This window comes from Hippoglossus hippoglossus, chromosome 3, assembly GCF_009819705.1.
Source record: "Hippoglossus hippoglossus isolate fHipHip1 chromosome 3, fHipHip1.pri, whole genome shotgun sequence".
Lineage (NCBI taxonomy): Eukaryota > Metazoa > Chordata > Actinopteri > Pleuronectiformes > Pleuronectidae > Hippoglossus > Hippoglossus hippoglossus.
Window position 1 is genome coordinate 18,740,358 of NC_047153.1, and position 15,449 is coordinate 18,755,806.

The following is a 15,449-nucleotide window of genomic DNA, read 5'->3' on the forward strand; positions in this document are numbered from 1 at the left end:
GGGGAGCTAGATGCTGTGAAAGGCCATTACCACCATGAGTCCATGTCACTTGGCCTGTGAAACCCAAGGGAACCCTACCACTGATACAAGGGGATACGAGGATAAGACACACACACACACACACACACACACACACACACACACACACACACACACACACACACACACACACACACACACAGGCACATCGACATTTTGAAACATATAAATAGTGATTACATATGACTATATACGGACGCCACAAAATTGTTAAAATATAAATCACACATGCCAAAAGAACACACAATGTCCTACCCACCTACACACACACACACACACACGTATAAATGTACATAAATGCACACACACACACACAGGGTTAAATAGCCACAAAACAGGCCTCTGAAACACCATCAGTGTGAAGCTGCCACACATTAGCACTTTACAGGTCACAGCACATAAAACAGATATGGCCACCCTTAGAGACTGACACCGTATTAGTGGCAAGAAATCACATTCAGACTTTCTCTCAAACCAAATAAGAGGCGTTTCGATATGAGATCAGACTCCTGTATGAGGTCTGAATGATAAAGTCGGCTTATGTAACTGTGTTATTCACATTTTATTAAAGTTTAGGATTGCTGAATAAATCTGCAAGATCTTTCACCAGCCCAATAAATGACCTCCATTGCCTTCTTCATTTTACTTGGTACAAGTATGTTGAACTAATAAAATCAATAAATCCTCTAACAGTGGTAAATGCAATGGAAATATGATGTTTATGTTTGCTGCATATATGAATAGGAGGAATATCAGTCTCCTCATGGCTCCACACAGGTCCAATGTTTTTGTCTGCCACGATATCTCATCCATTCTGTGGACGTTTGAGTCAAATGTTTCATGTACATCACAATTTATTTATCTACTGAGTCTGTTTTCATTGAAATTTGTCATCTCTTATTTTGCAATATTGGGAAAAATAGGTGGATAGCAACATGTTATACAGCTGCGGACACTCTTTCTACTCAGCAGGTTTGGTGCATGTTCTGAGAAGATGCTGCCTACTTTGGTAAACTGTGCAGAATCATCAAATTTAATGCTCAACTTCCTTATTTTTGCATCTGCCTTTGCTACTCATTCACTCCAATACATAAGGTGCTTATGTGCAAAGGTCTACTGAGGAGTTGTCTTCATACCCTAATCAATTAATGTTTCCACAACTGCTGTTTACGTCAAAGCTCAGATATCCATCAAATTGTTTATCTCGTTAACAGTAACTGATTGTAATGGGCTGTTCAAACAAGGATTCTGTCTTTTGAATTTCATTAAGTTGTGAAAATATCATAACATTCAACACTTCATATCTGCTTCTATGACTCTCTAGACTAATGGTGTCATTATGTGTTATGGGTAGCTATAACTGTGTGGCATTGGTATAACAGTGAAACTCTGTGCATGTAAATGGATAATGAAATGGGGCCGAAAAATTAACCCTGTGGGACCCCAAAAATAATGTCTGCTACGGATGAATTGTGGGTGGTGACTTCAATTGCCTTATCAAACTGCTGAGTTTTGAACCACCGAAAAACCCACCTCATCAACCTAATCAACAGTGACATATTGGGGTTATATCCTTTTTTAGTGCCTAAGTTAAACTGTCACTAAAAGCTGTGTCATTCATTAGCCTGTACTGCTGAGTTGAGTAGAATAGAGCTGTGCTGAATTTCATTTTATGGTACACAAAAGAAATACAAGGAAATTGAATGAATGCTGAATTGAGAACCTGAGATATGAGCAAAAACAGATAAATACAGCAGGAGGAGATCATGAGAGAAAATAAGAGATAGCAGAGGAGCGGGGTAAATGGTTGAAAGATATTCAGAGAGATGGAAGGAGAGATGTAGATTAAGCCAGAAGGTGGAGGAGGAGAAGAGAGGAGTTAAGTTGGCCATTAGCGATGCGGCATGTGGAGCCCACTCTTACATGCGTTCCACAAGGTTAACGATAAGAGCCCCTCAGCAGCTGAAATGCTCAAGTAGCTTTTATCGTATCATAATAATGAATCAAAGATAAAATAAAATAAATGAACTCCAAAAGGCAAGCAAGTAAAATAAAACGTATGTGCAGGGGGCTGGGTGACCAGGCAACAACCCAAATAGAAAAGAGAGAGAGGGAGAGAGAGAGAGAGAGAGAGAGAGAGAGAGAGAGAGAGAGAGAGAGAGAGAGAGAGGAAAAGGAGGAAAGAATGGAATAAAAAATCCCACTCTCTTACTGCTAATATCTTTTTATGTCATCTGGTTGAAAAATATTTGCCTGTGGGTCAGGGCTCCCCCTGTTAGAAAGAGGCTTCTTAAAACGCTCCACAGCTCTCTGCTACATTAAATGTCTGGCCTCTGCATCCCATTTACTGCTGCTGGCTATCGGGAAGAAAGAGAGGGGGAGAGAGAGAGAAGTATGATGTTAGGGCGACAGAGAGAGGGAATAAGAGTAAATGAAAAGAGGAGGATTTTAAAGGCGGAAAATCTCGAAGAATATCAAATTATGAACAAACTATAAAGAATCATTGAGAGTACTGTGTGCCGACAGAGAAGGATGAAGGGGAAGACTGTTTTCTACTCATGTGTGGTTATGCTTTTAGGATCTCTTTGTTTTACGGCGTGTGTGTGTGTGTGTGTGTGTTTAGTGCCCTTGGCAAGAACAGGGGAATGGGCCATTCAGAATGGACAGTAGTTAGCCACCCACTGAAGCAAGCTGTTCCACTTCCTCTTCCCTCCTTCCCTCCTTCTTCTTTCTCCCTCTCCCTCCTTCCATCCAACCTTCATTGTTGTCTTTAATTTTACTTATCATGAGGTGATGGTACCTGAAACAAATGGGCGACATTGGTCTGTGATTCCGAAAAGAGCTACAGCCAGGAAATGCTATCTTACCAAGTTGACAATCTTATTTTAGAATGTTATCATGCTAACGTTTGCTATTAGCACAAACAGCTAGTTGAGGCTGATGGGACTTTAGTTTAGTGACTATTTCATCATAAACCAAATGATTCAGCCAAGAGCATTTTCAGTCTAATAGATAAAATGTTAAGGTATCACCATAAATGTGTTCATCACCTTAGAATGAGCCCTTTATTTACAGTGGGAGCAGATCCTCTTCCACAGAGTCCGCCATGTTCCTACGGTAGCCTATAAAGCCCAACTCCAGAGAGGACCTTCTATGCTTTCATGTTACTTCATCCATACTCTTGTTAAGGGAGGGTGAGGCAAGGGGTGTTTAGTTGGGTGCAATCTGCAACCTTACCACTAGATGCCACTAAATCCTTCACATTGAACCATTCACCGTACAGTATACGTACAGTACACCGTATGTTACAAATGCATCCATATCAGAAACAACGAAACTTGTCGGAACAATAAGAGACAAAAGACAGATTTCAAAACTGGAAGCCTGGTTTTAATTGATATTGCTCTACTGTAATAATCCTGAAAGGCATAGTCTGGAGTAACACGTAATGTTTGAACTCATAGTAGTTTAAGTTACAGAATCATAGGTCTCTCTTTTTGCATTGAACAATATATACAATGTGAAATAAATACATTTACACAAATGGACATTATTGTTGGAGCACACTTGTATGATACACATCACAAAAATATACAAGTAATTGTTTTTTAGTTTTTTTTAATTTACTGATGTGAAGCACATCTAAAATCTACGGACATTTTTAATAACACTACAGGGTCTTCTTCTTCCATCCACAACTCTTTTCCTCTATGCAAAGGTCATTTTTTTCAATCTTCAAATATCCTTTTCATCCAATTGTGTCAACTTTCCCTCTCCCTTAAATATTTTCTGCATATTTTCAAAATTCAGACTGCAGGGTTAGCCACAGCACAAGTGGCAGTTACATTTGGGGATTAAATACAACTTAATGACTTAACACTGTAGAGCTGTAGATAGACACAGTTTGGCCTAAGCAGTTTTCAGGGGGCAGCCATGGAAGATGGACAATCCTGCTTTGTCGCTATGGCTAAATAACTCCTCCTGTTCCAGCTAAACTATTGTTACATAGAGCGTTTGCAGCTAATGAATCTAAGTTCAGGTGTGAGCGATAACATGGCGCCCAAAGAGCAACCAGGTCAAACTCTTTCTATCAGTGACTCTGCAAAAACCCAGACAGTCCTTCTTCCACTGCTCCTCATAGAAAATACCAGTTTGGTTTGTTGTTATTTATATGGATTTAACACTAACAGCAGAATAACTCTGGTAGATACAAAAGCATTTGGATCTATAACCCAACACAAACAAGTGCAACTCTTGCCTCCTCATTGTACAGTCATTGAAATATTGCTTATAACAAGAAAAGAAAAAGAAAAGAAAAACACCTCCGGCCTGTACATCTAAATAATATCTTGGCTATGAGCAGCAAGTTATATCAACACTTCTGAAAGAAACGCACACTCTCACTCCTGGTGTTAGCTGGTGAAATAATTCCTGCTAATATTTCAAACATGGCAGAATTTATCAAAGAGCTAATTAGCAAGTTTTGTTTGATTGACTTAAAGTACATCAGGAAAACTTCTACAGATCAGTGTTTCCTAATATCAGACATTAAAGTTCAGCCTTAATCACCTCAGGGAGACGTGTGACATCTTTCATCGTGTTGAATTGTTCAGAAGTGCACAGTTGGACAACTGACAAATAAATAAATAACAGAAGGAAACACTGGTAAGAGAAGAACACCTTTAAGTATATGTAGATTCATGTAGTTGTAAGAAATACCATCTTTCTGACAATTACAGTGTTTGAAGAGTCCAATTTTAAATGCACATGTGAAATATGCTTTCTGCTTATTTACACAAATTATTGTGTAAGACCTTTGAGTAACCTTAGAATCTTTGAATTTGTGTTGTTGCAATGCAGTGACTTTATGAATTTGTTTAGATTCATAATGAGTATAATAACATGTTTATCAAAGGTTGTGGGAAAATTTGAGTTTGAATCTGAGTTTTGCGGTTTAATTTATGGAAGATTGCCGAAACATGTCCGCCACTCTAATGAGGGACAGGGAGTGAAAATTAAAAATGTAGAGCTTTTTCTTTAACATTTCAACCCACGCCAAAGCTACTTCCGTCCTTCATCTGCCAGATTCACCTTGTAAAGCAAAATGTTTTCCTGGAAAAAAGCTGAAAAACAGGAAATAAGTGAAATATTTGAAGAAATAACAATTTTATCTTCATATTTTCTCCTTCTGCCTGTTGAAACAGTGAAGTTAATGATGGAGCAGAGCTGTGTGGAAGGCAGTTATGTACAGCAAGTTTATCAAAAAAGAGTCACCTACAGTTCTGTATTACTCAAATGGCCTTTTCACCTCATCTTTATTTAAACCTAAAGATATACAGTATATTGTTTGCTCTATAGGAAAGTTACGCAAATGATCCCTTTTTAAATAGTCGTAAGGTGTTCCTTCATTTAGATACTAAATATTTAATTATTCATGTATAGTTTGGTGAAGATGAATACTGTCATTTGATTCTGGCGGTCTAGTTAAATTTCTCGAAGAAGAGCCTTATATTTGGTTGGGTTCATGGTGAGAGAACCCGGTACCCAGACCCCCAGCAGCGGACTGATCCGACTGACGGACAACGTTGCCTCTATTCTACTCTGTGTTGTCTAAAGAAGAAGCACACGGCACAAGAACGGGAATCACCACAAGAAAAAGCACACAGCATCGTCGTAGAGGACCCAACAGAGGAGGAAGGGATCGAACAGAAACAGGACTTTAAAACAAAAAAAACGATAAAACTTTTTAAAAAAAGAAAGAAAAAACAGTTTTTTTCCTTGATAGAAAAAACAGCAAACATGAAACACACATCGAGGCTGAACTACATTTTTTCTGTTTTTTTTCTCGATTTTGTTTCCAATAAAATGTCTTATGTTAGAATTATATTCTGTATAATTTACAATATACAATGTTTAAGAAGGCTGAGAAAATACCCCTTACTAGTAATACTGATGTTTGATACAGAGCATGTGATGTTAGAGATCAACTACACTTAAACTGCAGCACTCCTCAGCTGTGACAAGTTGCCATTTTATATTAGATTACACATTTATGCATTCTTATTCGGCTTTAAAAATCACATAAATAATGATATATAAAAGTGACTTGGTATCACAAAGAAATAAATGTCTCTGTAAGACAGTTTCCTGTTAGCTTTTGTTTCCGTTTCCTGTTTCCAGACATTTGAATTTAAATAGTTTTGATATAATTGGTTTTTATAGTGTTCTCTACATTTTGAGCCAATCAAAGCTAAGAGTTTGTCTGAAATTATTACAGTCATATTTTGAAAAATTATATTCTACAATATCTCATTTGTTCACTTTAGACAGAGACTAATTTAATAAAGCTTATTTAAAATGTAATGAATTCCCCTTTGCAATTTAGTCTATTACTCTCAGTAATTTGGTACCAACGTTCAAATTTTAACGCTTAATTTGTTTGGTAACTTAAAAATAAAATTGTCAAACAACAGAAAGTGGTGAGCTAACATGAAATTGTCCCTTTCAGCTGTTTTCCCTATTAAACTGGATGATGTTTGCTAGCACCAATTCCCTCAGTACAAGTCTAGATCTAACCTGGTACTTCTCATGGTCCCCACACTCAGTCACATGGCTGAAGAAAATTTGAACCCTGAACGTAAAGTCGACAAAAACTGTGTATTACTGAACTATTGACTTTAAATATCTGTTTCTTTCTAATCAGGTCAAATGAGACAGTCAAACCTGCCTGCTCACTAAAAAGAAACTTTTGAATCATGTGATAATGGCAAACTGTATATTTTAGTTTCTTGCTGCTTATATGACGTCTTCAACCCTCAAACTGACCACTACACACACAGCATGTGCAGGGTTCACATCTCATCCTGACATTCCTGGTCCATTTTACTTCCTAACTGTGACTAACAAAAGCATTGCTGACTGTTCCCTAATAGCTTATGGCAAGTTACACAGAGAGGAGGAGGCGCTACCAGCTCTCCTCAAATCCCCATCTTCTTTCCCAAATGTAAGACTGGCACATTATGTTAATATTGCAGACTTAGTCCATATGCACAAACCCCTCCTTTAAAAACCACTATTGCTCAGAGTTTCTAAGATAAACGCTGATTTGTTAATACATTACTTGTTATATTTATATATATATTTATATATATGATAATGGCTGAAAGTGGTCAAGCTGAAAAAGGGAAAGACATATTGATTGAATCAGTTTTAAGAGGACAATATCAATAACAAAAAACAAAGCCGTGGTATATGTCATATACAGGATGACAATTATTTACAACCCTAATACTGGTATCATCGCTAAGATTATTTTCAAGATAGAAATGAAGAATAAGAAGAAATTAAGGAATTTAAAAGCAACAGTAGTTGTTTTTCAGTCAGCTTTGTCAGCACACCGTTCCTTCTGGTTTGTATTGCGTCGAGTGACCGAAGCTCCCGAATCACTCGCTGAATGAATCGGAAAAATATCTCTTATCTGACACAAGAGATGAGCTGGAAGTAGTGAACGCAAAGGAGCAAGGAGAGGAAGTACCATCGAGTTTGGCGTCTGGGTAATGAGCATGCTCTGGACTGTCCTTAATGGCACAATTCTTATTAACAGACGGAAATCTCTACTAACATGTACGTGGAGAGCTGTGAACCTGGGCCACCGAGCAGCTGAAATCGTTCCAAACAGACGTCCAAACACGAGAGGAACGTTTGACAGAATATGTAGAATCACAGATAATGAGAACTGAGCTTGTTAGCCAAGCAGGAATCCATTCTTTGACGGTAATGGTCTTGTTCAGTCGTATTTTTACTTTTTAACAGAGTATTGATCATTCCTCAAGTGTTCAGAATGTTTGAAACCATTTTTAGCCACGTCAAGTGTGGAAACACTGATATTGTTGGGGAGGCCAGGGTCACTGGTCCTCAACAAATAAAAACAATCGGCAAAAGTTGTAGTTGAAGTGGGGGGAGTCATGGGAAACCAAGAGCTGAATTTTTGGGAGAAGCAGAAAGTGTTTACAGCTGTGGTTTACAATCCTGGTCGTTGAAAGTCAGAGCCCTGCTGGTTTATTAAATTTTAACCACAACAATGTGAAATAAGTGGTGGAACAGAAAACCAGCAGCGCTCTCACAGCCCAGGACTGAACACCACCGGTAGATCGAACCAGAAGCAGAGTGTTGGGTTGTGACAGTAAAGTTTGCTGGCATCCTCTGAATGGATGAGCTCCATTCTTTGGCAGGGCAAATCTCCTCTTCTTTCTGTCCATCCATCAAAATTTCATTGTACAAGTAATTTGACGACAAACATCATTAATACTTCTTTAGTGTTCATTTTTTCCCCACATGTTTTCTTCGTGAACACTTAAAAAAAACTCTGAAGGGGGAAACAGGGCGGGGCAGGGGGACACGAGTGCAGTCTTAAGAGTCTCTCAGAGCTAAATTGAAGAGTTTTTAGTTTCTTTTAAACGTATCCTCGTTTTACCTTCTGTCATTAATAACGTCTTCATCGTTATTAGATGCATAAGAGACCGCCTTGCTGTCGTCAGTTTTCTGAGTCACCGTGGAAACTGTTATGTGACTGTTAATAGTCTTAAAAGGAAATCCTCCTTAGTAATACTGCAGGGGGGGTGGGGTGGCCATGTCAGTCTGTCAGCATCGTCCCCACAACAGAATGTCAAGTGAGCGTCCTTTTCTCGTAGACGGTGGAGTTTCAGGGGTTCAGGTAAGAGGTTGAGTTTACTTGTCTATTCAAAGGGGGATGCATCAGAAGGACGTATTTCAGGGACATATTTCTGTGAGGGTGTGTGTGTCTGTGTGTGGGTAAGAGTGTGTGTAAAAGAAAAAGAGGTCATTCAACGTTGCCGTTTAGACTTTGAGGTGAAGCTCAGGTGGTTCAGACTGGTGTCTGGCTTGTCCTCCATCTATTTCCCTGTCCTCAGACCTTGGCTTCCAGCAGCTCCAAGAAGAGTTTGTGCATTGGGACTTTGCCGTCCTGCTTGATGCTGTAGAAGTGCTGCACAGCCTTGGTGGAGGTCTGGCGGAGCAGGGGGAGGGTCATGAGCAGCTTGCCCGCTCGGCGGGGGTCCTCCTGGTGCTGGGAAGCCTCGTAGTCCTGCAGGGCCTCGTGGAGCACATCCTGGAGCTTCTGCACCGCGTCCACGTCTTCAATGTGCATGGAGTCTTGAAAAAGAAAGTCGAAAAACGTAAATATGGATAATAACAAGAAAACACACTAAAAATACAAGTTTCTAGAATATGCTCCCACCCACTTCTGTCAAAAAATTATGTTTTATTTTTTGAAACTAGTCCCTTCCTGAAGGACCTATTGTAATATTTAAAGATCTGATTTTGTACATTTCAGCTATTAAAGTGTGAGTCTCTGCACACGTGTAACTATAGCTTTGTATCTTGACTTCTGATTTATCAAATGAAAGGAAAATAGACAAGATTATTATTAACAGAAGGACATGTATGGATAAAGTTGGGGGATGTGTACAAAATGTTTTTTCTTTCTTTCTTAATGAGGAAATACATTTATGTAAATTGAACCTATTGTGCAGAGGACCCTTAATGTGACTTTGATATAGGTAGAGTGCAGAGAGTCTCACTATGTGTCTCTGTCAGTGTGTGTGCTCCCCCTGTCTGTGGTGTTACTGCTATTTATCTTATGATCTTAATGATTGAATTAGCCTTTAAAGTTTAACTGTAAATGTAGTACATTGTAGTACACCCTTTGGAAATGTCTGCATACATTTTTAATTTTAAACACCACAAGGGGATAAGAGCTATAAGTTGGAACTATCCAGCAATGGGGCTTTAAATTCAGGAGCTGCTCTGTTCTCTGTCTTTTAAGTGTGGATCTGTGGGTGTGATGAATGGACGGACAAAGAGACAAGTGGGCGGGAAAAAAACGAAATACCCTCACAGAATGATGGAGAGATGCAGGAACACCTGAGAGTCTGTGTGTGTGTGTGTGTGTGTGTGTGTGTGTGTGTGTGTGTGTGTGTGTGTGTGTGTGTGTGTGTGTGTGTGTGTGTGTGTGTGTGTGTGTGAGAGAGTAGTGGGCTACAAATGTCTGTAATCTCTCTTTGAGGTGGCATGTAAGGTGTGTTTCAGCGGTTGAGGCTGTAAAGGCTGAGAATGTCCCTCAATAATAATGCTCCATATTGCCCCTTAGGGAGGCAAAGTCTTAATGTGAGCTGGCCTTTAGCTCTCAACCTCCGATCAATGTCTCCGATCAATGATTACATGCATGTTAAATAATAATCACAAGGCAACTATTGATAGGCTAACCCCCCATGCCCACCCACCACACCCCACTACACACACACACACGCACGCAGATATGTCGAGAGGATAAGAGCTATAAGTTAATGTATACCGATTAATAAATGCTAAGGTGTTTAATATAAAGAGACACACACTCACACGTGCACACACATTATAATAACAATGTTGATTTAATGCACCCACTCTATAGAAACTCCATATACGTGAACTGCATGGACCTCTAAAAATAATCCATGTCTATTGGTGGGTGGGAAAATATTTAACACGTCAGGGGAGTAAAATTAAGTTATGACTCTTTATTATGAAGTCCTTTTTACTTTCTCATTTATTTGGATGCATCACGTCAGATGATAGGGGTTATTCAATAAAAGCATTTTCTACGTGACCCTTTTTTTTTACTTTGTTGTTTGTATATGAGATCAGCTCTGGACTTTATAATACTATATTGAGCTGAGATCTATCCATCGTTCTTACACAAACATGCTCACACACCAGATAGGTACAAATACACAACCTTCACAAAGGTATGGATGCACATAGACATACATAAAGAGACACATGAAAATACCTTGCAGACTACATAAATTCCACATAAAATGTGCGACCACACTTGCTTACATACACACAAACACACACTCTCAAATACAACGTGTTGGATCTATAGAGTGTAATGCATGTATCAGTATGCAGGACCAGACCGTTGAGTTGGATTCTTAAGGGATCAATAGAAAACTCAGCTTCAATTGGTTTTCAAATATTCCTACTTTTCCTGGTTTAAATAAGATGTGCTTTGTCCATTTTTGTTTTTATTTTGCTTGGTGGAAAACATTCAGAAGTATATGATGGGGCATGTATTTATGTAAATATTTTAAAAACTATTTTCTTTGTTTTTTAGGCCAAATATATAGCTGCCCCTTGTGCAGTATTGCTTATTTAACACAGTATAATATTTAATAATAATATTTAATACAGTTAAAGCAGGACGAGCAGGTAAAACCTACAAATTAAAGAGCACTAATGTCAGTAACAATGAAAACTAATCCTCTTCTCCTCTTAATTGAAGTGGTTTCCTGACTCGCAGCCGGTAATTACCATAAGTTAAACTGAAGTTTAATGAGTTTGAAATAGTTTTTGATTAATATTGTGTGTTTGGTATTTAAGCTGGTAAACATGGCTGCCGCCTGTGCCGTGACCTGCACCACACTCACAAGTAAAACAGCAGACGTTAATGAGCACGAGCACATGAGGCTGTTAAAACACACGTTAACAGAGCGCACACACACACACACACACACACACACACACACACACACACACACACACACACACACACACACACACACAGACACACACACACACACACACACACACACACACACACACACACACACACACACGTGCCTGCAGTTTCCCATGGCTAGTTTAGCTGTCTTTACATGTGGGGCACGTTTGCTAACATTTCTTAAGGCTTGGCTTCATTAATGCAGACGATTAGCATCCTGTGAATTAATTAGTGTCAGTGCCCTTCAAAATGCTAATGCTAGCAATCTGTTGTCTTGAAGAGCAGTTAGAGAGTCTGGCCACCGATGCAAAGTTCCTGTTCGGGTGTCAGCTGTTTCCCTTTCAATCAGTCAAACAGCGACTATTTCAAATGTGAGTTAACACCGAGGAAAGCTTTGGAGGAGACATTACTCTGGAGATTAATCTTGATTTGTTATTGTTGTACTTAATTTATTGGGTGAGATTAAATGGCGAGAGTAACATGTCATTTCCATTTTCAGAGTAAAAATCTAAATCTATATATTCAGGACATTCAGACTGACCAGTAAGATTTGTATTCTTATGATATGTAGTCTGACATTGTGGTAACAATGATATCAATTCATAATTAGATTGTAAATAATTTATAGATTATTCAATCTACAGAAAATTATTAACAATTTGTAAACTATAATGTAGACAACTGTGGCCAAGCAGAAATCATTCTCGGGTTCCACCTTCTTAGAAATAAGCTCTTTATATGTTGTATTTTAAAATAATCAGATATGATCTTTTTTCCCAAGTAAAATTAACTCTTAGGTTTGTTTGGATGCAAACCCTCACAAGTAAGACAACTGCTGGCAACTCAAAACTACTGTATGACTAAATAATATGTTAGAAAAACATTTAAAATAAAAGCTCTACAGTGACTTCTCTATAACAGTAATCAGCAACTCTGTCCTTAAAAATTAAAGGAAACCTTACTATAAGTGAATTTATTTTCAACATTAATTTTATTTTTCAAACAGTCAAACCAATGTATAAACCAGACTCTGACCCCAGTCGGGCCATCGATGGGCTTAAAGGCAACAAGGACCAGGTAAAGCCACATAATTCATCATCATCTTCATCATGATCATCATCGATAGTGTTGTTCCAGACAGTCAGCAGCATTCATACGCCAACAGACAGACACACTTGTTCAGAGCCAAGAGATTGATTGTCACACGTAGCCCAAAGGAAAATAATATGTCAATATTTCTGCATGTGCATGACAGTATGCACTGTATGTGTGTGAGCAAACATTTCTCAGTGGTTCACATTTAAGCACATAGCAAAGTGAGTGTGTGTTTATGCATGTGTCAGAGAGATGAAACTGGCAGATTTGAGAGAATGTGTGTGTGTGTGTGTGTGAACGTGCTGCGATGTGTGTATGTCCGTGTGTGTCGATGGTGGCAGAATCTGAACAAAAGGCCCCTCCCTCCTTATTCAAAGCTCTCCCATTTAAACACATTGTATTGACAGCTCCCCCCTTGTAATTAAAGAGTACTGAAGAGCTGGCCGGCTTCCAAGACAAAGTTCAAAAGACGGGTCACGGGAGGAAGAAGGCGTGTGTGTGTGTGTGTGTGTGTGTGTGTGTGTCAGTCAGCTGTCGATGCAGCTGGATACATCAGAGAGGGGGCTTTATTGACGGACTTTGGGTTCTAATGATTTCACCTTATTTAACAGGCATCTGAAGAGACGACTATGCTAATTGTAAAAGGGATGGTCACTTTGTTCAGGGGTGGGTGGTGGTCTGCAGGCTGGAGGTGTGTGTGTGTGTGTGTGTGTGTGTGTGTGTGTGTGTGTGTGTGTGTGTGTGTGTGTGTGTGTGTGTGTGTGTGTGTGTGTGTGTGCAAAATGACTGTAGGAATACATGACTATTGTGTGACTACGAGCATGATAATAACAACTGTGCGTGACTTTATAAGACAGAAGTAAGACATGTCATGTAAAATAAAATATAGCTCTGTGTGTCATGTGTCATATTTGTGTGTGTGTGTGTGTGTGTGTGTGTGTGTGTGTGTGTGTGTGTGTGTGTGTGTGTGTGTGTGTGTGTGTGTGTTTGGGTGGAGTATTGAAGACGGCTCTTTAATGATTCAGTTTAAATGAGTCCCATGGGACCGGGGGATTCCTGGGATTAACTATTTCTCCACCAGCCCTGTTCAGTCATGTGCTCCCAAACTCAATCACACACACAGATGTAGATGATCATATCAGAATTTCTAACCTGAGTTAGCCAAAGCAATGGCCTTGAGAGTGACGAATTCCTCCTTCTCCAGTTTCATAGACTTGTATTTCTTGACCAGCTGAAGGATGGCGTTGTTCAGGTCCAGGAGTCCTGCCAGCTTCGACTGGTCCTCGTCCATGATGTAGTCCTCAGCGTACACCAACTGAAGAAACAAAGAAAAAGAGGGAGGTGGAGAGGTTGCAAATTAACATGTGCTATATGTCTAAAAAACATAATTTCTTGAGAGCAAGAGAAAAACATGAGACACTAACCTTGTCCTCAAAGGAGAGCGAGCGGTACACAACGCGCAGGATCAAGATCTCCATCCACGCACTCTGCAGTAGACTCATCTGGTCGGCCAAAGACAGTGTGGAGAAACCTAGGAACAAAGAAGAGCAGCAAGAGAGATTTAAGTCAAAATCAGAGTTAAACAGTTTTTACTCTTTTACACTGTGTTTTTTATAGTTTGGCAATGACACATGTTATTCTACTGACACTGTTGGTAAAATATAGTCATGCTGGCAAAGTACATTAATTAGCCTTAAAAGGTGAATCTAACGAGGAACAGAGGGAATGAAGGAGCCTCTTTGATGCTAGTGAGAGGGTCAAGATCGGCCCTCCTCCCTTCTCTCCCTTCTCTCCCTGCCCTCCCTCCCTCCACTCCATCCATCCATCCATCCGTCCCTCCAGCTGACCACCTTCTCTTCCTCTCTCCCTCATGCCCAGGGGCTGCTCTCTGGGGAAAGGCAGGCCTTATCTCCCCCTGACACAACCTCCATGGATCAATGCTAGCAATCGCTGCTGCACACACAGACACACACACTCTAATTGCTGCTATGGCCTCAAAACTACTGCTTTCTCCGGTGTCAATCCATGTCTTTCTATTTGCCTACGTCTATATCCGTCTGTCTCTCCAGTCTCAATCCATGCCCTTTTATCTGTCAGTGTTTACCACTGAACATCTGTGTGTCTGATTCTGGCTCCACCTGTTTCCCCCCCCCGACCATCTTGATACATACATCTGTCTGTAGGTCCTGTCTCTCTACACACATTTTCTTTCTGCCTTCTAATTGCTTGGTCTGTTTTTACTCTCACTTTTTCTACTGAACTCCTCTTTTCATGTCTTCCGATTACGTTCTTACTTAAATGCACCAGTCTCTTGCTTTTTGTCTCTCTCCCTCTGTCTCTCTGTCTGTCTCTTTAATGGAACACCTGCCCACTCACACCTTTCCTCACAGCTGTCCTCTGCTCACACACCTGTCCATTCACACCTGCCTGTGTGTTCTAGTCTGTGTGAGTGTGCGCGCTAGGCTTCATAGGACCGGCAAAGACAGTGGCCCATGTGAGCACACCTGCCAGACCTCGCTGCAGCCCTACAGTGTGTGTGTGTGTGTGTGTGTGTGTGTGTGTGTGTGTGTGTGTGTGTGTGTGTGTGTGTGTGTGTGTGTGTGTGTGTGTGTGTGTGTGTGTGTTTGAGAGGAGCGTCCTGCCAGGAGAAGCAGGCAGATGAGAAGGGAGATATTTCTTCAACAACATCTGCTGCCGTGTGCCTCCCTTTTGAGATGATAGGTGTGCGATAGTGTGTGCAGGTGCATTAGGG

At 40.0% G+C, this 15,449-nt stretch overlaps 1 protein-coding gene across 6 annotated transcripts in view; it reads right to left on the reverse strand.

Moving 5' to 3' along the window:
• Positions 1–4,847: 4,847 nt before the first annotated feature.
• esrrga (estrogen-related receptor gamma a) overlaps positions 4,848–15,449 on the reverse strand; it is a 142,062-nt gene continuing 131,460 nt past the window's right edge. For 5 of the 6 annotated variants that reach the window (XM_034581152.1, XM_034581150.1, XM_034581148.1 and 2 more), the window contains exons 7-9: positions 14,122–14,228; positions 13,850–14,012; positions 8,966–9,210 (exon numbers count right to left, since the gene is read on the reverse strand). In XM_034581152.1, the coding sequence (XP_034437043.1) occupies positions 8,966–9,210; positions 13,850–14,012; positions 14,122–14,228 (515 nt within the window). Of the gene's footprint in view, positions 9,211–13,849; positions 14,013–14,121; positions 14,229–15,449 lie in introns of all 6 variants that reach the window. The other variant, XM_034581147.1, reaches the window with a different exon arrangement.